General features: G+C 34.4%; 1 protein-coding gene and 1 pseudogene across 3 annotated transcripts; both read left to right on the plus strand.

Moving 5' to 3' along the window:
* The first annotated feature begins 1,742 nt into the window (after positions 1–1,742).
* On the plus strand, positions 1,743–8,705 carry LOC147392751 (serine carboxypeptidase II-2-like; annotated as a pseudogene). Its single transcript, XR_015182145.1, has 10 exons — positions 1,743–2,186; positions 3,711–3,845; positions 3,965–4,060; positions 4,152–4,244; positions 5,063–5,148; positions 5,245–5,508; positions 6,573–6,706; positions 7,063–7,155; positions 8,167–8,272; positions 8,370–8,705. The product of XR_015182145.1 is annotated as a serine carboxypeptidase II-2-like (transcript).
* Positions 8,706–10,368: 1,663 nt separating this feature from the next.
* Positions 10,369–17,415, plus strand: LOC147392752 (serine carboxypeptidase II-2-like). Of its 2 annotated transcripts, none has more exons than XM_086455963.1 (10): positions 10,369–10,747; positions 11,951–12,058; positions 12,172–12,267; positions 12,358–12,450; positions 13,250–13,335; positions 13,432–13,695; positions 14,732–14,865; positions 15,192–15,284; positions 16,341–16,446; positions 16,546–17,415. In XM_086455963.1, exons 1-10 carry the CDS (start codon positions 10,465–10,467, stop codon positions 16,705–16,707), a joined length of 1,425 nt encoding a protein of 474 aa, XP_086312089.1. In that variant the 5' UTR covers positions 10,369–10,464; the 3' UTR covers positions 16,708–17,415. The 2 variants fall into 2 exon arrangements, with proteins under 2 accessions (XP_086312089.1, XP_086312090.1); XM_086455964.1 differs by lacking the exon at positions 10,369–10,747 and adding an exon at positions 10,773–11,046.
* The last annotated feature ends 129 nt before the right edge of the window (positions 17,416–17,544 follow it).

A 17,544-nucleotide genomic window follows, 5' to 3' on the forward strand; every position in this document is an offset into this window, starting at 1 on the left:
TTTTGTGATTTTGATACCAAGTGATACAAATTCAATCAATATACCACAAATACCTAGGTATTAATGGTTCAAAAAGTTGAACTCATTTATGGGATCATAACAAATTGTATATCTTGAATTATAAAGCAATAAGCTTTCAAGGGAAAAAATTAGAGGAGTTTTTTATGGAACCAAGGTCTCCGAACCTCTTAGAGCATTTGAATAAGAATAATGATTTTTTGACACTCCCCTTTGACTTACAACCCTAACATGGCATGTGTTAGAACCATAGATCTTTTTCCTCGGGATACACAACTATGCATATTTATGGGGATGTGTAGTTGTATATCTTGAAGAAAAAGATCTATAATTCTAGCTCATGCCACGTCAAGGCGAGTATGGAGGCATATGTCAAAAGGCGCATAAAAAAATCACGACTCTTTAACTTATCCTCGAGGCACATGCAATCCCCTCCCCCTCATGTACTAAGAAATTTATGGGATAAATCTTAGAGAATGGCCCATAAGGGGTGGATTCAAACTCAAGACCACCACTTTTGGAGGTGCGATCTTGGCCATCCCATTAACACTTAAACGGTTAATTGAAGGAGTTTTTTGTTTGGTCACACATCGATACTTGGTAGGAAATTGCAAAAACTCATACGAAAGTAGAAAATGATCAACAATGCCAATGATGGAATGTCATCAGAACTTGCGATGTGTATTTCATGTCTATTTAATATGATTTGGTATGATGTTCAAATTCTCAGTTGATGTATTATAAGTAAAACTAGGCGAGCCAATATAAACACCTAGATAGTAAAATAAGTTTTATTCCAAATGTAAATGTTAAATCTTAATGACTACAAACCACCGTTCATATATAAGTGAATGGTATTCTTAGATACCTCTTTAAGGAGACCCACAAAATAAAATTGGAAAATTACTAGTTTCCAAATGCACCCAAACTTTGGGGCAGTAAAAAAAAGGGTATGGGTATCACATCAAACATTGGTACCCATTTTCAAACACAGACAGAAAATAGAAAGGATATTTTAGAATTAGACCCCAGAATTTTGGTAAATTCTTGAGATATCCCCTAAAGTTTTCAAACCGATGTCATACCTCTTGACTGTCATACTATTGGAGGAACTTATAAAATGACTGAAATACCTATCTTCAATTTCCTTGAGAAAATCCATAAGCTCTTGTGAATTATTCATGATCAATTTCTTTACTGAACTAAACCAAAAAATAAAAAAATCATGGTGAAAAGAGTAAAAAGCACATGATTTGTAATTTTGACCAATTTATTCATTTCATAAGATATCTTTAGGTTGTTATTCTTAATCGACCTGACCTTATAAAGTTTACGTAAATGATGTATACAGTTGAATTATTTTAAGTGTTGAATCCAAATAGACCCAAACCTGTCTCGTATCGTTTATTTTGTTGTTTTTGGTTGATTTTTTATTTTAAGAACTTTCGAATGTATATTCTGAATCGTATTTGAATTAATCTCACCTCAAAAAAAAATCGTACAACAAATTTCTAATTATGGTCTCATCGAGGTAAAATGAAGATTTTACAGTAGATAATTTTGCCAATAAATTAAGAGTTGAAAATGAAGTAATTTTTTTGAAGTGAAACATTTAAGTAAAAGAATCAAGGATCACCAACCAAGCAAAAAAAAATTCATAAACATTGAAGAGATTGAAAATAATAAAAATTCAATAACTTTTTTGGCAAGAGTTTGAAGATAGGCGTATTTCGAAGACTCACACAGTCAAGGGGCATCTCAAATATTCACCAAAACCCAGAGGGTATCTTCAAATTATACCCAAATTGATGTCCACCATGTGCTTGCTGCGTATAATTTCTTGGTAAATTGCTTTGAGATTCAACACAAGCATTTAAAAAAGAAAATGGAGAAGAAGAGATGGGCTTTTCTTCTTCATCTGTTCTTCCATCTTGTTAGGATTCAAAGTGGAAGTAATAGTAGTTTTAGTTCTAAATCAAACCCAAGTGATCAACAAGAGCAAGACAAGATTGTTGAGTTTCTACCAGGGCAAGACTTCAATGTGAACTTTGCCCATTATTCTGGTTATATTAAAGTCAATGAGGAAGCTGGAAGGACACTCTTCTATTGGTTCATTGAAGCTGTTGAGGATCCTTCTTCAAAGCCTCTTCTTCTTTGGACCCAAGGAGGTCACTCTAACTCTCACTCTCACTCTCATATAATCTTTTCTATGTTACTACGAATCTCTAATGGATATAATCGTCAGAATTTAAATTTTCGTGGAATGATTTTGCTTCCATGGTTGATTTTATCTCTTTTTATATCATATTTCTTTTGTTCTTTACATCTAGATTTTAAGGGTAGTATTTATTCAATATTCAACACTTATTACTCTAGTTATAGATGAAGTAACTGCTTTTATATTCATGAGTATGCACCTTGGAGTATATTATTTGTGGATGATGTAGTTACTAGAGAGGAAATCAACATGAAACTAGAATTGTGAATAGAGATGTTAGTCCAAGGGCTTAAGGAAAGGAAGAGTATGTGTGGAGTGTAAATTTAGCACTTATACTTGGGAGAAGCAATACCCAATTAAAATTGAGAGCCTAAAAATATCTCAAAACAACCAATTTTGTTATCTCTGGACTATTAGGCACAAGGATGGAGAGATTGTGCAAGATGTTGACCATAGAATTAGAACTAGATGGTTAAAGTGGAGGTGCCGCTTCTTGAGTACTATGTGACAAATATATACCAATCCAATGTTGTGGTTTGTAGAGCCTGATAATACTGGTCAATAAGGAGGTATTGTAAATCAAGCCACGCATTCACGTTGATCGAGCTAATATTATGTAAAACCCTAGTTAGGTTTCTTGGGGCATTTATATTTCTTATTTTTGGTCAAAGGTTGTAATTTGTTGATGCAACTTTTCTCTTCATAGTAGAATTGATGTGATCCATGGACGTACCTCTATCTTGAGGGAACCACGTAAAATCTTTGTATTTCTTTGTGTGATTGCATCTTGTCTTGTGTTTGTTTTTTGATTCATATTCTTGGTTTGATTCCACCTGTTTTCTTAACATCAAATTAAAAGAGAAAATTTATGAGATGATAGTAAGGTACACTATGCTTTATGGAGTTGATTGTTGGATAAACAAGAAGCATCATGTTAATAAATTGGGCATAACTGAGATGAGAAGGTTGAGATGGTTGAGTGGAAAGACTAAGAAAGATAAAATTAGAAACAAATGCATTCCCGGAAATGTAGGAGTAGCTCCAATAGGAGATAAACTAAGAGAAAGTCGATTGAGATGGTTTAGACATATTCAACAAAATTTGGTTACAGATCCAATTAAAAGAAACCTTCAAGTTAAAGATCCTGCGAAGGAACATGGATGGAGGCAACAAAAGCAGATGTGAACTCAGTCTCAATAACAAAAGACTTGGCTTTGGAAAGAGTGGAATAGTGGAATGAAGGAACAAGATTCGTTTAGCCGATCCCAAATCTTTGGTCTCTAGCTTCCCAGAAGAAAAAGAGTTCTCTTATGGAGTGGTTACATTAGCAATTCCTCATCGATACAAGTACCATGCTACCAATTCTAGCACTTTGTTGCATTTGATAGTTTACTCGTATCAATGAAGTTTATCGATGTAAATTATTTCTTCTCTTGGGTTTGTTATGCTTCTAATCCAAGACCTGCTTCTTTAGGACTTGGTTGTTCCTCCATTGGTTTTGGTGAAGCCGAAGAAATAGGCCCTTTTCATATTAACGCAGATGGGAAAACCCTTTATCGGAATCACTACTCTTGGAATGAAGTTAAAAATTTCTCTCCTTTTTTTAAGAGTTGTGTTTGTTAAGCATATAAACCTCCCTTCTCTTTTTCTTCGTTTTTTCAATTGAGTTTCTTTAGTTTCCATTTCGAAGTTGAACATTGTTAACACGATATTTTATATCATTTGCAGTGGCCAACATTATATTTGTTGATTCCCCAGTTGGTACTGGTTTTTCTTATTCAAACAATCCCTCTGATTTGGAGACAAATGGTGATAAGAGGACTGGTATGACTTTGGCTTCTTTTGTATCAATTTTTTTTTTGAATTTTATACAATTATTTACTTATTTATTTCTAGCTCATCCTTTCATTTGCAGCCGAAGACTCGTTAGAGTTTCTACTGAAATGGTTCGATCGATTTCCTCAATATAAAGGAAGGGACTTCTATCTGGTCGGAGAAAGCTATGCAGGTAGAGAAATGATTTATTAGTCAATTGAGGTAGTTGAAGTAGAAGCATGGAGAAATAAATAAAATCTTAGTCGTCAACTGAATTTCAATTATAATCTTACTTATCTAAAATAATAAAATTTCCAAAATTAGTAAAAAAATCTAAAATTTAAACACACAAATGGGATCAGGATCAGGTGACTCGTGGATAAACACATGATCCCAGACCGTTAACACATGAATACAATGATTGAGTTTTATCATTAGAATATGTATTAGTGGGATAGGTAAATCCCGAACGCTTTTTATGTTTTAACGGTTGGGATCATGTGTTTTTCCATGAGTCACCCAAGCTTGACCGGCCGACCACACACAAATGATTTTAAAATAAGGGACTCTTAGTTGAACCAAACACTCCAAATTCTAAAATGGCTAAAAAAAATAGCAATAAAATTTACCATAGATAGTAAGCTTTGACCATAAACCGAATTTTGACTTTTCGGCATCTTTTCGATTGGGGCTCCTTTGTAGCCTTTGTCGTTAACTTTCCAACTGTATATTATAATAGTGATTATGATATTCGGTCACAAAGTTCTTGTCACACCCCAAAACCTATCACTGATCCCCATGAATTCGTTATAGATCCTGAGCGTGAGATATTAAAATCCCCATATATAAATTAGATACATATAAGTAAATTAGAAACGGTTTTCAATTCTAATCATAATAATAGCGGAAACAATTTTATTTTCTCTTTCAGCTTGGTTTCGTTTGATTTGGGTACAAAATTACTATAATTATTAAATGTTGTATAATGAACCATTGAGATCTATGTTCTAGGACACTATATTCCTCAGCTAGCCCAAGCCATTGTGAGGTATCACAAGACAACAGAAGAAAGATCGATTAATCTTAAGGGGTATATGGTATGGAGTTCTTCCCTTGAAATATTAGGAAACTATAGAATGTGAATCACAAAAAAAGATTAAATAACTAACAAAGATTTGTAATTGGCAATGCAGTTGGGAAATCCTCTTATCGATGACTTCTATGATCACTTGGGGGGTTTCGAATTTTTGTGGACTACTGGCTTGATTTCTGATCAAACCTATAAGCTTCTGAACCTTTATTGTGATCATGTTTCCTATGTACATAGCTCAGATGAGTGTAGTAAAATTTCAGATGTAGCGAGCTCTGAACTTGGAAACATTGATGTCTATAGCATCTTCACACCCTCATGCACTAGCGATGTCAGCTATTCAAATAGCCGCTCGAAAGGACTGTTTGTAAGTAAAATCATCTTCAACACTGTGCTTCATATAGTAACAAGTCTTATTCTCATTTTCTTACTTGCTTGATATTTTTCACCACGACCATGACGCTATAGATTTCATCTCAAGTTAGCCACCAAAAAAATTGAGAATTTATGTTGTCAAATCAACATTTTTTATAACTTGTCAATTAATGAGATTTATATATAACACACCAACAAGGTTATAGGCCAAAAAAAATAAAAAAGGTGATGGGGGAAGAGCTCGAAGAACTTTTCTCCCTCAATTGCTCTCTTACTTTCATAACCATGCCCTTTAGAGCTCAAAGAACTTTTCTCAATTGAGTAGAAACCCAAATCAAAGAGCATCTTTGGAGAAGAACAAATGGAAAGGAGGTGCAAAAAGGTCCTTTGCACCCGCAGACACCATATTTAGTTGAGTCATTCTAGAGTGACCTCAAGATTTAACCTCACATTGCACACCTGACGTGAAAGTGTATAGGAACCATTTTTCACTCAAATCTTGATGAATAACATCTATTGTTCCTATTCACTTTCACGTCAGAGTGTGCAATGTGAGGTTCAATCTTTTGGTCACTTAAGCATTATTCTGTTTAGTTTCATTGTTTTGTGTGATTAAAAAAAGTTGGTGTGAAAATTTAAGCTCTCAAAAAGAATTAAAAGAAGAAGAAGAAGAAAGAGAGTGTGGTACATTTTTACACTTTGTGTGCGCTCGCTTATATGTTTCTTTAAAAGAAAGAAATTTTCCAAGGGTAATTTCATAATTTTGCTGATATTATGTAAAACTCTAGTTAGGGTTTTCCGGGGTATATATATTTTTATTTTCTGTGAAAGGGTGTAATCTGTAAGTGCGAATTTTCTCTTCGTAGTGGAATCGGTATGATCCAAGGACATATCTCAATCTTAAGGGAACCATGTAAAAATCTTTGTGTTTTGTGTGTGATTGCATCTTGCTTTATTTTTTTTATTTATTGTTCTTGGATCGATTTCTCGTTAACTGTATATATAATATAAGAATTATTTAAATGAATAATAAATGAAATGTGTGTAATTTGACAGAAGGTTGAACACATCAGTGAGAAGTATGATCCATGTGCCAGGAAACATTCAATAATGTACTTCAATTTGCCCGAGGTTCAAAAGGCGTTGCACGTTAATCCAGAAGTTGCACCATCGAAATGGGAAATTTGTAGGTATATATAACTAAATATATAAGAATGATTATTTTCTAACATACACCCCCTGATGTAGCATGTGCCAGAACCATAGATCTTTTTCCCCGGGATACACAACTGCACATACTTATGGAGATGTGTAGTTGTGTATCCCTAGGAAAAGGATCTGTGGTTCTAGCCCACACCATGTCAAGGAGAGTATGGGAGCATATGTCGGAGGGGCCGTCAGAAAATCACGACTCAATATATAATTCTCTGCAAATTGAAAAAAAAAAAAAAATAGACAACACTGATCTTATAGTAATATATTGGATAACATCATTTGTTATTCTTTGTTGACAGCTAAACTTGTAATGTTGTTCTGTTTTTTTCAGTGAAGTTGGCCTTAAAACATGGAAAGACACTTCGCCAGTGCTAGACATTTATCGTGAGCTTATAAATTTAGGGCTTCGTATTTGGGTGTTCAGGTATGTCTCAATCTCTCAAATGTGTAAGTATAGATCATGGTTTTAAATCTCGTCTGAGTTGTCTTGGTATCGTCCACCAACAAGACGAGTTGACAAGTCATCTCAAAGACATGGTTTGTTCTAATTCTAAGGCTTCTTTTTTTAAATCTCGTTCGAGACAAGACATCAAAACGAGTTTTAAAACCATGGTATAGATTCCAAGATCTGATGTTGTATGCAAGGAACAATCAAGAAACATAAGATTTATGTGGTTTGACTCCACTTCTACTTTGACCGTGCTTACCCAAAATAGTAAAACATACCCAAATTCGATTAAAACTCTTACTGAACTTATAATACTTATAATGACTATAAAACAATTTTGAACTCAAAATACCCCAAATATACTAAAACATAAATGACCTAAAAATAGAATAGAGGTACCAATCCCAACTTTTACTTATTACACCCCGATTAAAAATAAAGAAAATGAATGGTTGAGAATAAGTAAAAGTTGGGATGCCAATAGAAGCTCTCTCTCTCTTTTTCTTTTTGCTAGATTTCTATTTTTTTGGGTTTGGGTTTTTATATGAGCCTGATCATAATGGTATACAACTACAGAAATTGTTTGATCGTGTTATAATGTTGAGATTATAATTTCAGCCAAACTTTTGTAATGTTTGAAGAATATGTTTTAATATTTAATTAGGGTGTGATAAATAATTTAAGAAAATGGGGTGTAATAAGTAAAAGTTGTGGTGCCAGTAACAGCTCTCATATAAAAAGTTCAACCCAAAAAATGCATTGTGACCCATAAGATGCTCTCTCTCTCTCTCTCACACACACACGTTTATAGCTATATAAGCTTTCTAAATTGGTCTACTACATAAGCTTCATCATCATTCAAACTTGGAACGATTAAGTGCCCAATATTTCAAAAATGTTTAATTATAAATATTAAAAAAAATTGATTTATAATGTCATTTTCAGCGGTTTTGAAGCAATACTAACAATCCTCGTGTCCTTCAATAGTGGCGATACAGATACCGCAATCCCTATTACATCCACTCGGTACAGCATAAATGCACTCAAGCTTCCAGTTGCATCTCCTTGGCGTGCTTGGTACAACGAAGGACAGGTATGTTATATATATCTTCCCAATTGCTTTTCTTTCACGGGGCATTTCTTGAAAATAGTTCAAAGCATGATCGATCGATCGTTGTGTTAAACCACAGGTCGGAGGATGGACCGAAGAGTACATGGTCTCACATTTGTATCAATAAGGGGAGCTGGTCATATGGTTCCTCTGACCAAACCCAAACAAGCCCTTGCTCTCATTAAGTCCTTCCTCTCAGGAAGCTCAATGCCATCCTTATCAGAGTTCCGCCATTCTTGATTTTTTTTTTTTCTTTTTCTTACTCTAGTAATTGAAGCAACTATGTATGGGATGGACTTTGCAGAGATTTGAGCTCGAACCCCAACCATAACTATGTGCTCTAATAAATGTACTCTGGGTTGACACCGGAGTTGGAAGTCAGGATCATCTCAATACATAGTCTCGATTTTTATCCTGACCTGACCTAGGCGATTTATGGTGAAAAATACATTCATCTCAGTTATTTCACAAGAATCAAAAGACGACAAGGGGTCAATTGAATTTCACGGGGAAAAAAAATGTACGATAAAAGTTCAAAGCAGCTCACACGAAATCCAAATATTACAATTAAAGATGACACGCATTTTTCATTCTAACAGATAAGAGGATCAATGTAATGTGAGAGCAACTCTGTTCCTTAACCGCAAGTGAAGCGATCTGCCCCAACTCAATAATGTTCAAAGCAGCTCACACGAAATCCAAATATTACAATTAAATGTGTCTCTTTGATTAGTTTTGAAGCGATTCTAACAATCCTTGTGGTCTTCATTACCCTTTGATGTTGATAGCAGCGATACAGATACTGTAATCCCAATACATCCACTCGATATAGTATACATGCTCTCTACCTTCCAATTACATCTTGGCGTGCTTGGTACGACGAGGGACAGGTATGCATCATCCCAATTGCTTTTCTTTCAAGGAACATATCTTGAAGAAAGTTCATAATCGAACTCCTAGAAAACTAATCAAATGCATGAGTTGCCTTGAACAAATGTTCAAAGAAGACTTTCTTAGTTACACTAGAAAGTTCGATTAACAAGAAAACTATGATCAAGATTTGTACGCTCGTCAACATTACAAATATATGCTTAGTTATGCCAAGAGTGTTAGATTTATTGTAATTTAAGATTGATCACCATTGTTTGCTAAAGATGATCCATCGCTATTTGTTGACCAGGTCGGTGGATGGACTGAAGAGTATACTGGTCTCACATTTGTGTCAATAAGGGAGGAGGCCATATGGTTTCTCTTGTCATACCCAAACTTGCTTTTGTGCTCGTAAAGTCCTTCCTATTAGGAAGCTCAATGCCGTCCTTGTCGGGGTTCTGTGATTCTTGAATTTTTTTTTTCTTCCTTTAGTAATTCAAAGTAACTACGTTATGGAGCGAGCTTTGCATATTCGATCTTGAATCCAACAATACTATTCTTTCCATGAAGTATTTGTGCTTCGGAAAAGTTGCGGAATGAAGAATTCTGCAATCTTGAGGGGAAGGGGAGAAAATTTTGGTGGGTATGAATGTGATTTTGTGAGTTTTGGAAGCAATGTAGATCAATTTCTTAACATTAAATGGTTTGATATAGAAAACTTTATTTGAAACAGAGCATTTAAATTTTCCTGCTCAACGCCACTTGAAATTTTGATATTACTAAAAATATCTTTCAAAAATTAAATTTTCAAATGTATATTCTGAATCTTATTTGAATTAATCTCGCCTCGAAAAAAAAAAATTCATACAACAAATCTCTAATTACGGTCTCATTGAGGAAAAATGAAGATTTTACGGTAGATAATTTTGCCAATAAATTAAGAGTTGAAAATGAAGTAATTTTTTTGAAGTGAAACGTTTAAGTAAAAGAATCAAGGATCACCAACCAAGCAAAAAAAACAATCATAAACATTGAAGAGATTGAAAATAATAAAAATTCAAGAACTTTTTTGGCAAGAGTTTGAAGATAGGGGTATTTCAGTCAATTTATATTAGTCTTTGTAGAAGACTCACACAGTCAAGGGGCATCTCAAATATTCACCAAACCCCACTCAGAGCGTATCTTCAAATTATGCCCAATAGACAACAATAGAAAAACTCCAACACTCTATCAACCACCATGTGCTTGCTGCATATAATTACTTGATAAATTGCTTTAAGAGTCAACACAAGCATTAAAAAAAAATGGAGAAGAAGAGATGGGTTTTTCTTCTTCATCTGTTCTTCCATCTTGTTAGGATTCAAAGTGGAAGTAATAGTAGTTTTAGTTCTAAATCAAACCCAATTGATCAACAAGAGCAAGACAAGATTGTTGAGTATCTACCAGGGCAAGACTTCAATGTGAACTTTGCCCATTATTCTGGTTATATTAAAGTCAATGAAGAAGCTGGAAGGACACTCTTCTATTGGTTCATTGAAGCTGTTGAGGATCCTTCTTCAAAGCCTCTTCTTCTTTGGACCCAAGGAGGTCACTCTCACTCTCATATAATCTTTTCTATGTTACTAAGAATCTCTAATGGATATAATAGTCAGAATTTAGATTTTTATTGGAATGATTTTGCTTCCATGGTTGATTTTATCTCTTTTTATATCATATTTCTGACGTAGAGGAAGCTTATGAAGAAGTAGGCACCAGCTGCTTCTTGGACCACAGAATTAGAACTAGATGGTTAAAGTGGAGGTGCCGCTTCTTGAGTACTATGTGACAAATATATACCAATCAAATGTTGTGGTTTGTAGAGCCTAATAATACTGGTCAACAAGGAGGTATTGTAAATCAAGCCACGCATTCACGTTAATCGAGCTAATATTATGTAAAACCCTAATTAGGTTTCCTGGGGTATTTATATTTCTCATTTTTGGTGAAAGGTTGTAATTTGTTGATGCAACTTTTCTCTTCATAGTGAAATCGATGTGATCCGTGGACGTACCTCAATCTTGAGGGAACCACGTAAAATCTTTGTGTTTCTTTGTGTGATTACATCTTGTCTTGTGTTTGTTTTTTGATTCGTATTCTTGGTTTGATTCCACCTGTTTTTTTAACATCAAATTAAAAAGGAAAAGTTATGAGATGATAGTAAGGTACACTACGCTTTATGGAGTTGATTGTTGGGCAGTCAAGAAGTATCATGTTAATAAATTGGGCATTACAGAGATAAGGAGGTTGAGATGGTTGAATGGAAAGACTAAGAAAAATAAAATTAGAAACAAATGCATTTCAGAAAATGTCAGAGCAGCTCCAATAGGAAATAAACTAAGAGAAATTCGATTGAGATGGTTTAGACATATTCAACAAAATTTGGTTACATATCCAATTAAAAGAAACCTTCAAGTTAAAGATCCTGTGAAGGAACATGGATGGAAGCAACAAAAGCAGATGTGAACTCTCTCACAAGAACAAAAGACTTGGCTTTGGAAAGAGTGGAATAGTAGAATGAAGGACAAGATTCGTTTAACCGACCCCAAATCTTTGGTCTCCAACTTCCCTGAAGAAAAAGAGTTCTCTTGTGGAGTGGTTACAATAGCAATTCATCATCGATACAAGTACCATGCTACCAATTCTAGCACTTTGTTACATTTGATAGTTAACTCGTATCAATGAAGTTTATCAATGTAAATTATTTCTTCTCTTGGGTTTGTTATGCTTCTAATCCAAGACCTACTTCTTTAGGACCTGGTTGTTCCTCCATTGGTTTTGGCGAAGCCGAAGAAATAGGCCCTTTTCATATTAACTCAGATGGGAAAACCCTTTATTTGAATCCTTACTCTTGGAATCAAGGTGAAAATCATATAAACCTCCCTTCTTTTTTTCTTCGTTTTTTTCGATTGAGTTTCTTTAGTTTCCATTTTGAAGTCGAAGATTGTTAACACGATATTTTATATCATTTGCAGTGGCCAACATTATATTTGTTGATTCCCCGGTTGGTACTGGTTTTTCTTATTCAAACAATCCCTCTGATTTGGAGACAAATGGTGATAAGAGGACTGGTATGACTTTGGCTTCTTTTGCATCAATTATTTATTTTATTTTATACAATTATTTACTTATTTATTTCTAGTTCATCCTTTCATTTGCAGCCGAAGACTCGTTAGTGTTTCTACTGAAATGGTTTGATCGATTTCCTCAATATAAAGGAAGGGACTTCTATCTCGTCGGAGAAAGCTATGCAGGTAGAGAAATGATTTATTAGTCAATTGAGGTAGTTGAAGTTGAAGCATGGAGAAATAAATAAAATCTTAGTCTTCAACTGAATTTCAATTATAATCTTACTTGCCCAAAATAATAAAATTTCCAAAATTAGTAAAAAAATCTAAAATTTAAACCACAAATGGGATCAGAATCAGGTGACTCGTGGATAAACACATGATCCCAGACCATTAAACATGAATACAACGATTGAGTTTTATCGTTAGAATATGCATTATTGGGATAGGTAAATCCCAAACGCTTTTTATGTTTTAACGGTTGGGATCATTTGTTTTTCCATGAGTCACCCAATCTTGACCGGCCGAACCCACACAAATGATTTTAAAAGAAGGGACTCTTAGTTGAACCAGACACTCCAAAATCTAAAATAGCTATAAAATTTACTATAAATAGTTAGCTTCAACAATAACATGAATTTTGACTTTTCGACATCTTTTCAATTGGCTCCTTTGCAGCTTTGTTGTTAACTTTCCAACTGTATATTATAATAGTGATTATGATATTCGGTCCCAAAGTTCTTGTCACACCCCAAAACCTATCATTGATCCCCATGAATTCGTTATAGATCCCGAGCGTGAGATATTAAAATCCCCATATAGAAATTTGATACATATAAGTAAATTAAAAACAGGTTTCATTCTAGTCATAATAATAGCGGAAACAATTTTATTTGCTCTTTCAGCTTGGTTTCTTTTGATTTGGGTACAAAATTACTATAATTATTAAATGTTGTATAATGAACCATTGAGATCTATGTTCTAGGACACTATATTCCTCAGCTAGCCCAAGCCATTGTGAGGTATCACAAGACGACACGAGAAAGATTGATTAATCTTAAGGGGTATATGGTATGGAGTTCTTCCCTTGAAATATTAGGAAACAATAGAATGTGAATCACAAAAAAAGATTAAACAACTAACAAAGATTTGTAATTTGCAATGCAGTTGGGAAATCCTCTTACCGATGACTTCTATGATCACTTGGGGGGTTACGAATTTTTGTGGACTACTGGCTTGATTTCTGATCAAACCTATAAACTTCTGAACCTTTATTGTGATCATGTTTCCTATGTACATAGCTCAGATGAGTGTAGTAAAATTTCAGATGTAGCGAGCTCTGAACTTGGAAACATTGATATATATAGCATCTTCACACCCTCATGCACTAGCAATGTCAGCTATTCGAATATCCGCTCGAAAGGACTGTTTGTAAGTAAAATCATCTTCAACATTGTGCTTCATATAGTAACAAGTCTTATTCTCATTTAAACCCATTGCTTACTTGCTTGATATTTTACACCACGACCATGACTATAGATTTCATCTCAAGTTAGCCACCAAAAAAATAGAGAATTTATGTTGCCAAATCAACTTTTTTTATAACTTGTCGATTAATGAGATTTATATATAACACACCAACAAGGTAATAGGCCAAAAAAAATAAAAAAAAAAAGACGATGGGGGAAGAGCTCGAAGAACTTTTCTCCCTCAATCGCTCTTACTTTCATAACCATGCCCTTTAGAGCTCGAAGAACTTTTCTCAATTGAGTAGAAACCCAAATCAAAGAGCATCTTGGGAGAAGAACAAATGGAAAGGAGGTGCAAAAAGGTCCTTTGCACCCCAGACACCATATTTAGTTGAGTCGTACTAGAGTGACCTCAAGATTGAACCTCACATCGCACACCTGACGTGAAAGTGTATAGGAAACATTTTTCACTCAAATCTCGATGAATAGCAGCTATTGTTCCTATTCACTTTCACGTTAGGGTGTGCGTGTGATAAAAAAAAAGCTCGTGTGAAAATTTAAGCTCTTAAAAAAATAATAATAATAATAATAAAAGGAGAAGAAGAAAGAAAGTGTGGTTCATTTTTACAGTTTGTGTGCGTGCGCATATATGTTTCTGTAAAAAATAGAAATTTTCCAAGGGTATTTTCGTAAATTCACTGATATTATGTAAAACCCTAGTTAGGTTTTTCCAGGGGATATATAGATATATATTTTTATTTTCTGTGAAAGGTTGTAATCTATAATTGCGAATTTTCTCTTCATAGTGGAATCGGTATTATCCATGGACATATCTCAATCTTAAGGGAACAATGTAAAAATCTCGATGTTTTGTGTGTGATTGCATCTTGCTTTATTTTCTTTCTTTATTGTTCTTGGCTTGATTTCTCGTTAACTGTATATATAATATAAGAATTATTTAAATGAATAATAAATGAAATGTGTGTGTAAGTTGACAGAAGGTTGAACACATCAGTGAGAAGTATGATCCATGTGCCCGGAAGCATTCAATAATGTACTTCAATTTGCCCGAGGTTCAAAAGGCGTTGCACGTTAATCCCGAAGTTGCACCATCAAAATGGGAAATTTGTAGGTATATATAACTAAATTTTTCTAACATACACCCCCTGACGTAGCATGTGCTAGAGCCATAGATCTTTCTCCCCAGGATACACAACTGCACATATTATGGAGATGTGTAGTTGTGTATCCCGAGGAAAAGGATCTGCGGTTCTAGCCCATGCCATGTCAAGGAGCGTATGGGGGGCATCAGAAAATCACAACTCAATATATAATTCTCTGCAAATTGAAAAAAAAAAAAAAAAAAGACAACATTGATCTTATAGTAATATATTGGATAACATCATTTGTTACTCTTTCTAGACAGCTAAACTGGTAATGTTGTTCTGTTTTTTTCAGTGAAGTTAGCTTTAAAACATGGAAAGACACTTCGACAGTGCTAGACATTTATCGTGAGCTTATAAATTTAGGGCTTCGTATTTGGGTGTTCAGGTATGCCTCAAATCTCTCAAATGTGTAAGTATAGATCATGGTTTTAAATCTCGTCCGAGTTGTCTTGGTATCGTCCACCAACAAGACGAGTTGACAAGTCGTCTCAAAGACACGGTTTGTTCTAATTCTAAGGCTTCTTTTTTTAAATCTCGTCCAAGGCAATGCAAATAAATCAGATATCTCGTCCGAGACGAGACATCCAAAAGAGTTTTAAAACCATGGTATAGATTCCAAGATCCAATGATGTATGCAAGGAACAATCAAGAAACATAAGATTTATGTGGTTTGAAACATAAGATTTATGTGGTTTGATTCCACTTCTACTTTGACCCTGCTTACCCAAAATAGTAAAACATACCCAAATTAGATTAAAACTCTTACTGAACGTATAATACTTATAATGACTATAAAACAATTTTGAACTCAAAATACCCCAAATACAGTTAAATATAAATGACCTAAAAATAGAATAGAGGTGCCAACCCCAACTTTTACTTATTACACTCCAATTAAAAATAAAGAAAACGAATGGTTGAGAATAAGTAAAAGTTGGGATGCCAATAGAAACTCTCTCTCTCTCTCTCTCTCTCTCTTTCTTTTTGCTAAATTTCTATTTTTTTTGGGTTTGGGTTTTTATAGAGCCTGATCATAATGGTAAACAACTACAGAAATTGTTTGAACGAGTGTTATAATGTTGAGATTATAATTTCAGCCAAACCTTTGTAATGTTTGAAGTATGTATTTTAATATTTAATTTGGGTGTGATAAATAATTTAAGAAATTGGGGTCTAATAAGTAAAATTTGGGGTGCTAGTAACAGCTCTCAAATAAAAAGTGCAACCCAAAAAATGCATTGTGACCCCTAAAATGGTCTCTCTCTCTCAACTATTCTCCCATTTATAGTGATAGTTATAAGCTTTCATCATTCAAACTTGGAACAATTAAGGTGCCCAATATTTTAAAAGTGTTTAATTATAAATATTTAAAAAAATTGATTTATAATGACACTTTCAGCAGTTTTGAAGCAATGCTAACAATCCTTGTGCCCTTTAATAGTGGAGATACAGATACCGTAATCCCAATTACATCCACTCGGTACAGTATAGATGCACTCAAGCTTCCAATTGCATCTCCTTGGCGTGCTTGGTACGACGAAGGACAGGTAAGTTATATATATCATCCCAATTGCTTTTCTTTCACAGAGCATTTCTTGAAAATAGTTCAAAGCACATGATCGATCAACCGCTGTGTTAAACGACAGGTCGGAGGATGGACTGAAGAGTACGATGGTCTCACATTTGTATCAATAAGGGGAGCTGGTCATATGGTTCCTCTGACCAAACCCAAACAAGCCCTTGTTCTCATTAAGTCCTTCCTCTCAGGAAGCTCGATGCCATCCTTATCAGAGTTCCACCATTCTTGAATTTTGTTTTTTTTCTTTCTTACTCTAGTAATTGAAGCAACAATGTTATGGGATGGGCTTTGCAGTTTCGATCTCGAACCCCAACCATAACTATGTGCTCTAATAAATGTACTCTGGGTTGACACCTGAGTTGGAATTCAGGATCGATCATCTCAATACATATTCTTGATTTTTATCCTGACCTGACCTAGGCAATTTATGGTGAAAAATGCATTCATCTCAGTTATTTCACAAGAATCCAAAGACAACAAGACGACAAGGGGTCCATTGAATTTCACGGGGAAAAAATGTATGATAAAAGTTCAAAGCAGCTCACACGAAATCCAAATATTACAATTAAAGATAATACGCATTTCTCATTCTAGCAGATAAGAGATCAAAGGTAATATGAGCAACTCTGTTCCTTAACCGCAAGTGAAGTGATCTGCCCCTACTCAATAATGTTCTCTTCCTGGATTCAGTGGTTGAGACAGATTTCTGAATATCGGGTTCTATGGTATCTCGTCTTTTTTTTTTTTTTTTATACTTTCAGTTCTCTAGGTCGCAATGATAACAAGATAAGCACAAATCTTATATAGCAAAACTTCATGATTGAACATTATGAGTTGTGTTGAGATCTCTCTACAGCTTTCCCTCCATGATCTGGAGCCTGCTTTGTACTCTCGCATGCCATTTTGGATGATTCACTCTCAACATGGTAATCACTATCACCAAAAATCAGTAAAAAGGCTAACATTACTATATATAAAAAAATTAAATAAATATAATCGTTGACCCGTTAAGATGACCAATCTACTAAAAAAATTATCAAATCCAAAAAATAAAACATGGGATATA

This window comes from Akebia trifoliata, chromosome 10 (genome assembly GCF_017979445.1).
Source record: "Akebia trifoliata isolate Shusen 1 chromosome 10, ASM1797944v1, whole genome shotgun sequence".
NCBI classification, from domain to species: Eukaryota; Viridiplantae; Streptophyta; class Magnoliopsida; order Ranunculales; family Lardizabalaceae; genus Akebia; species Akebia trifoliata.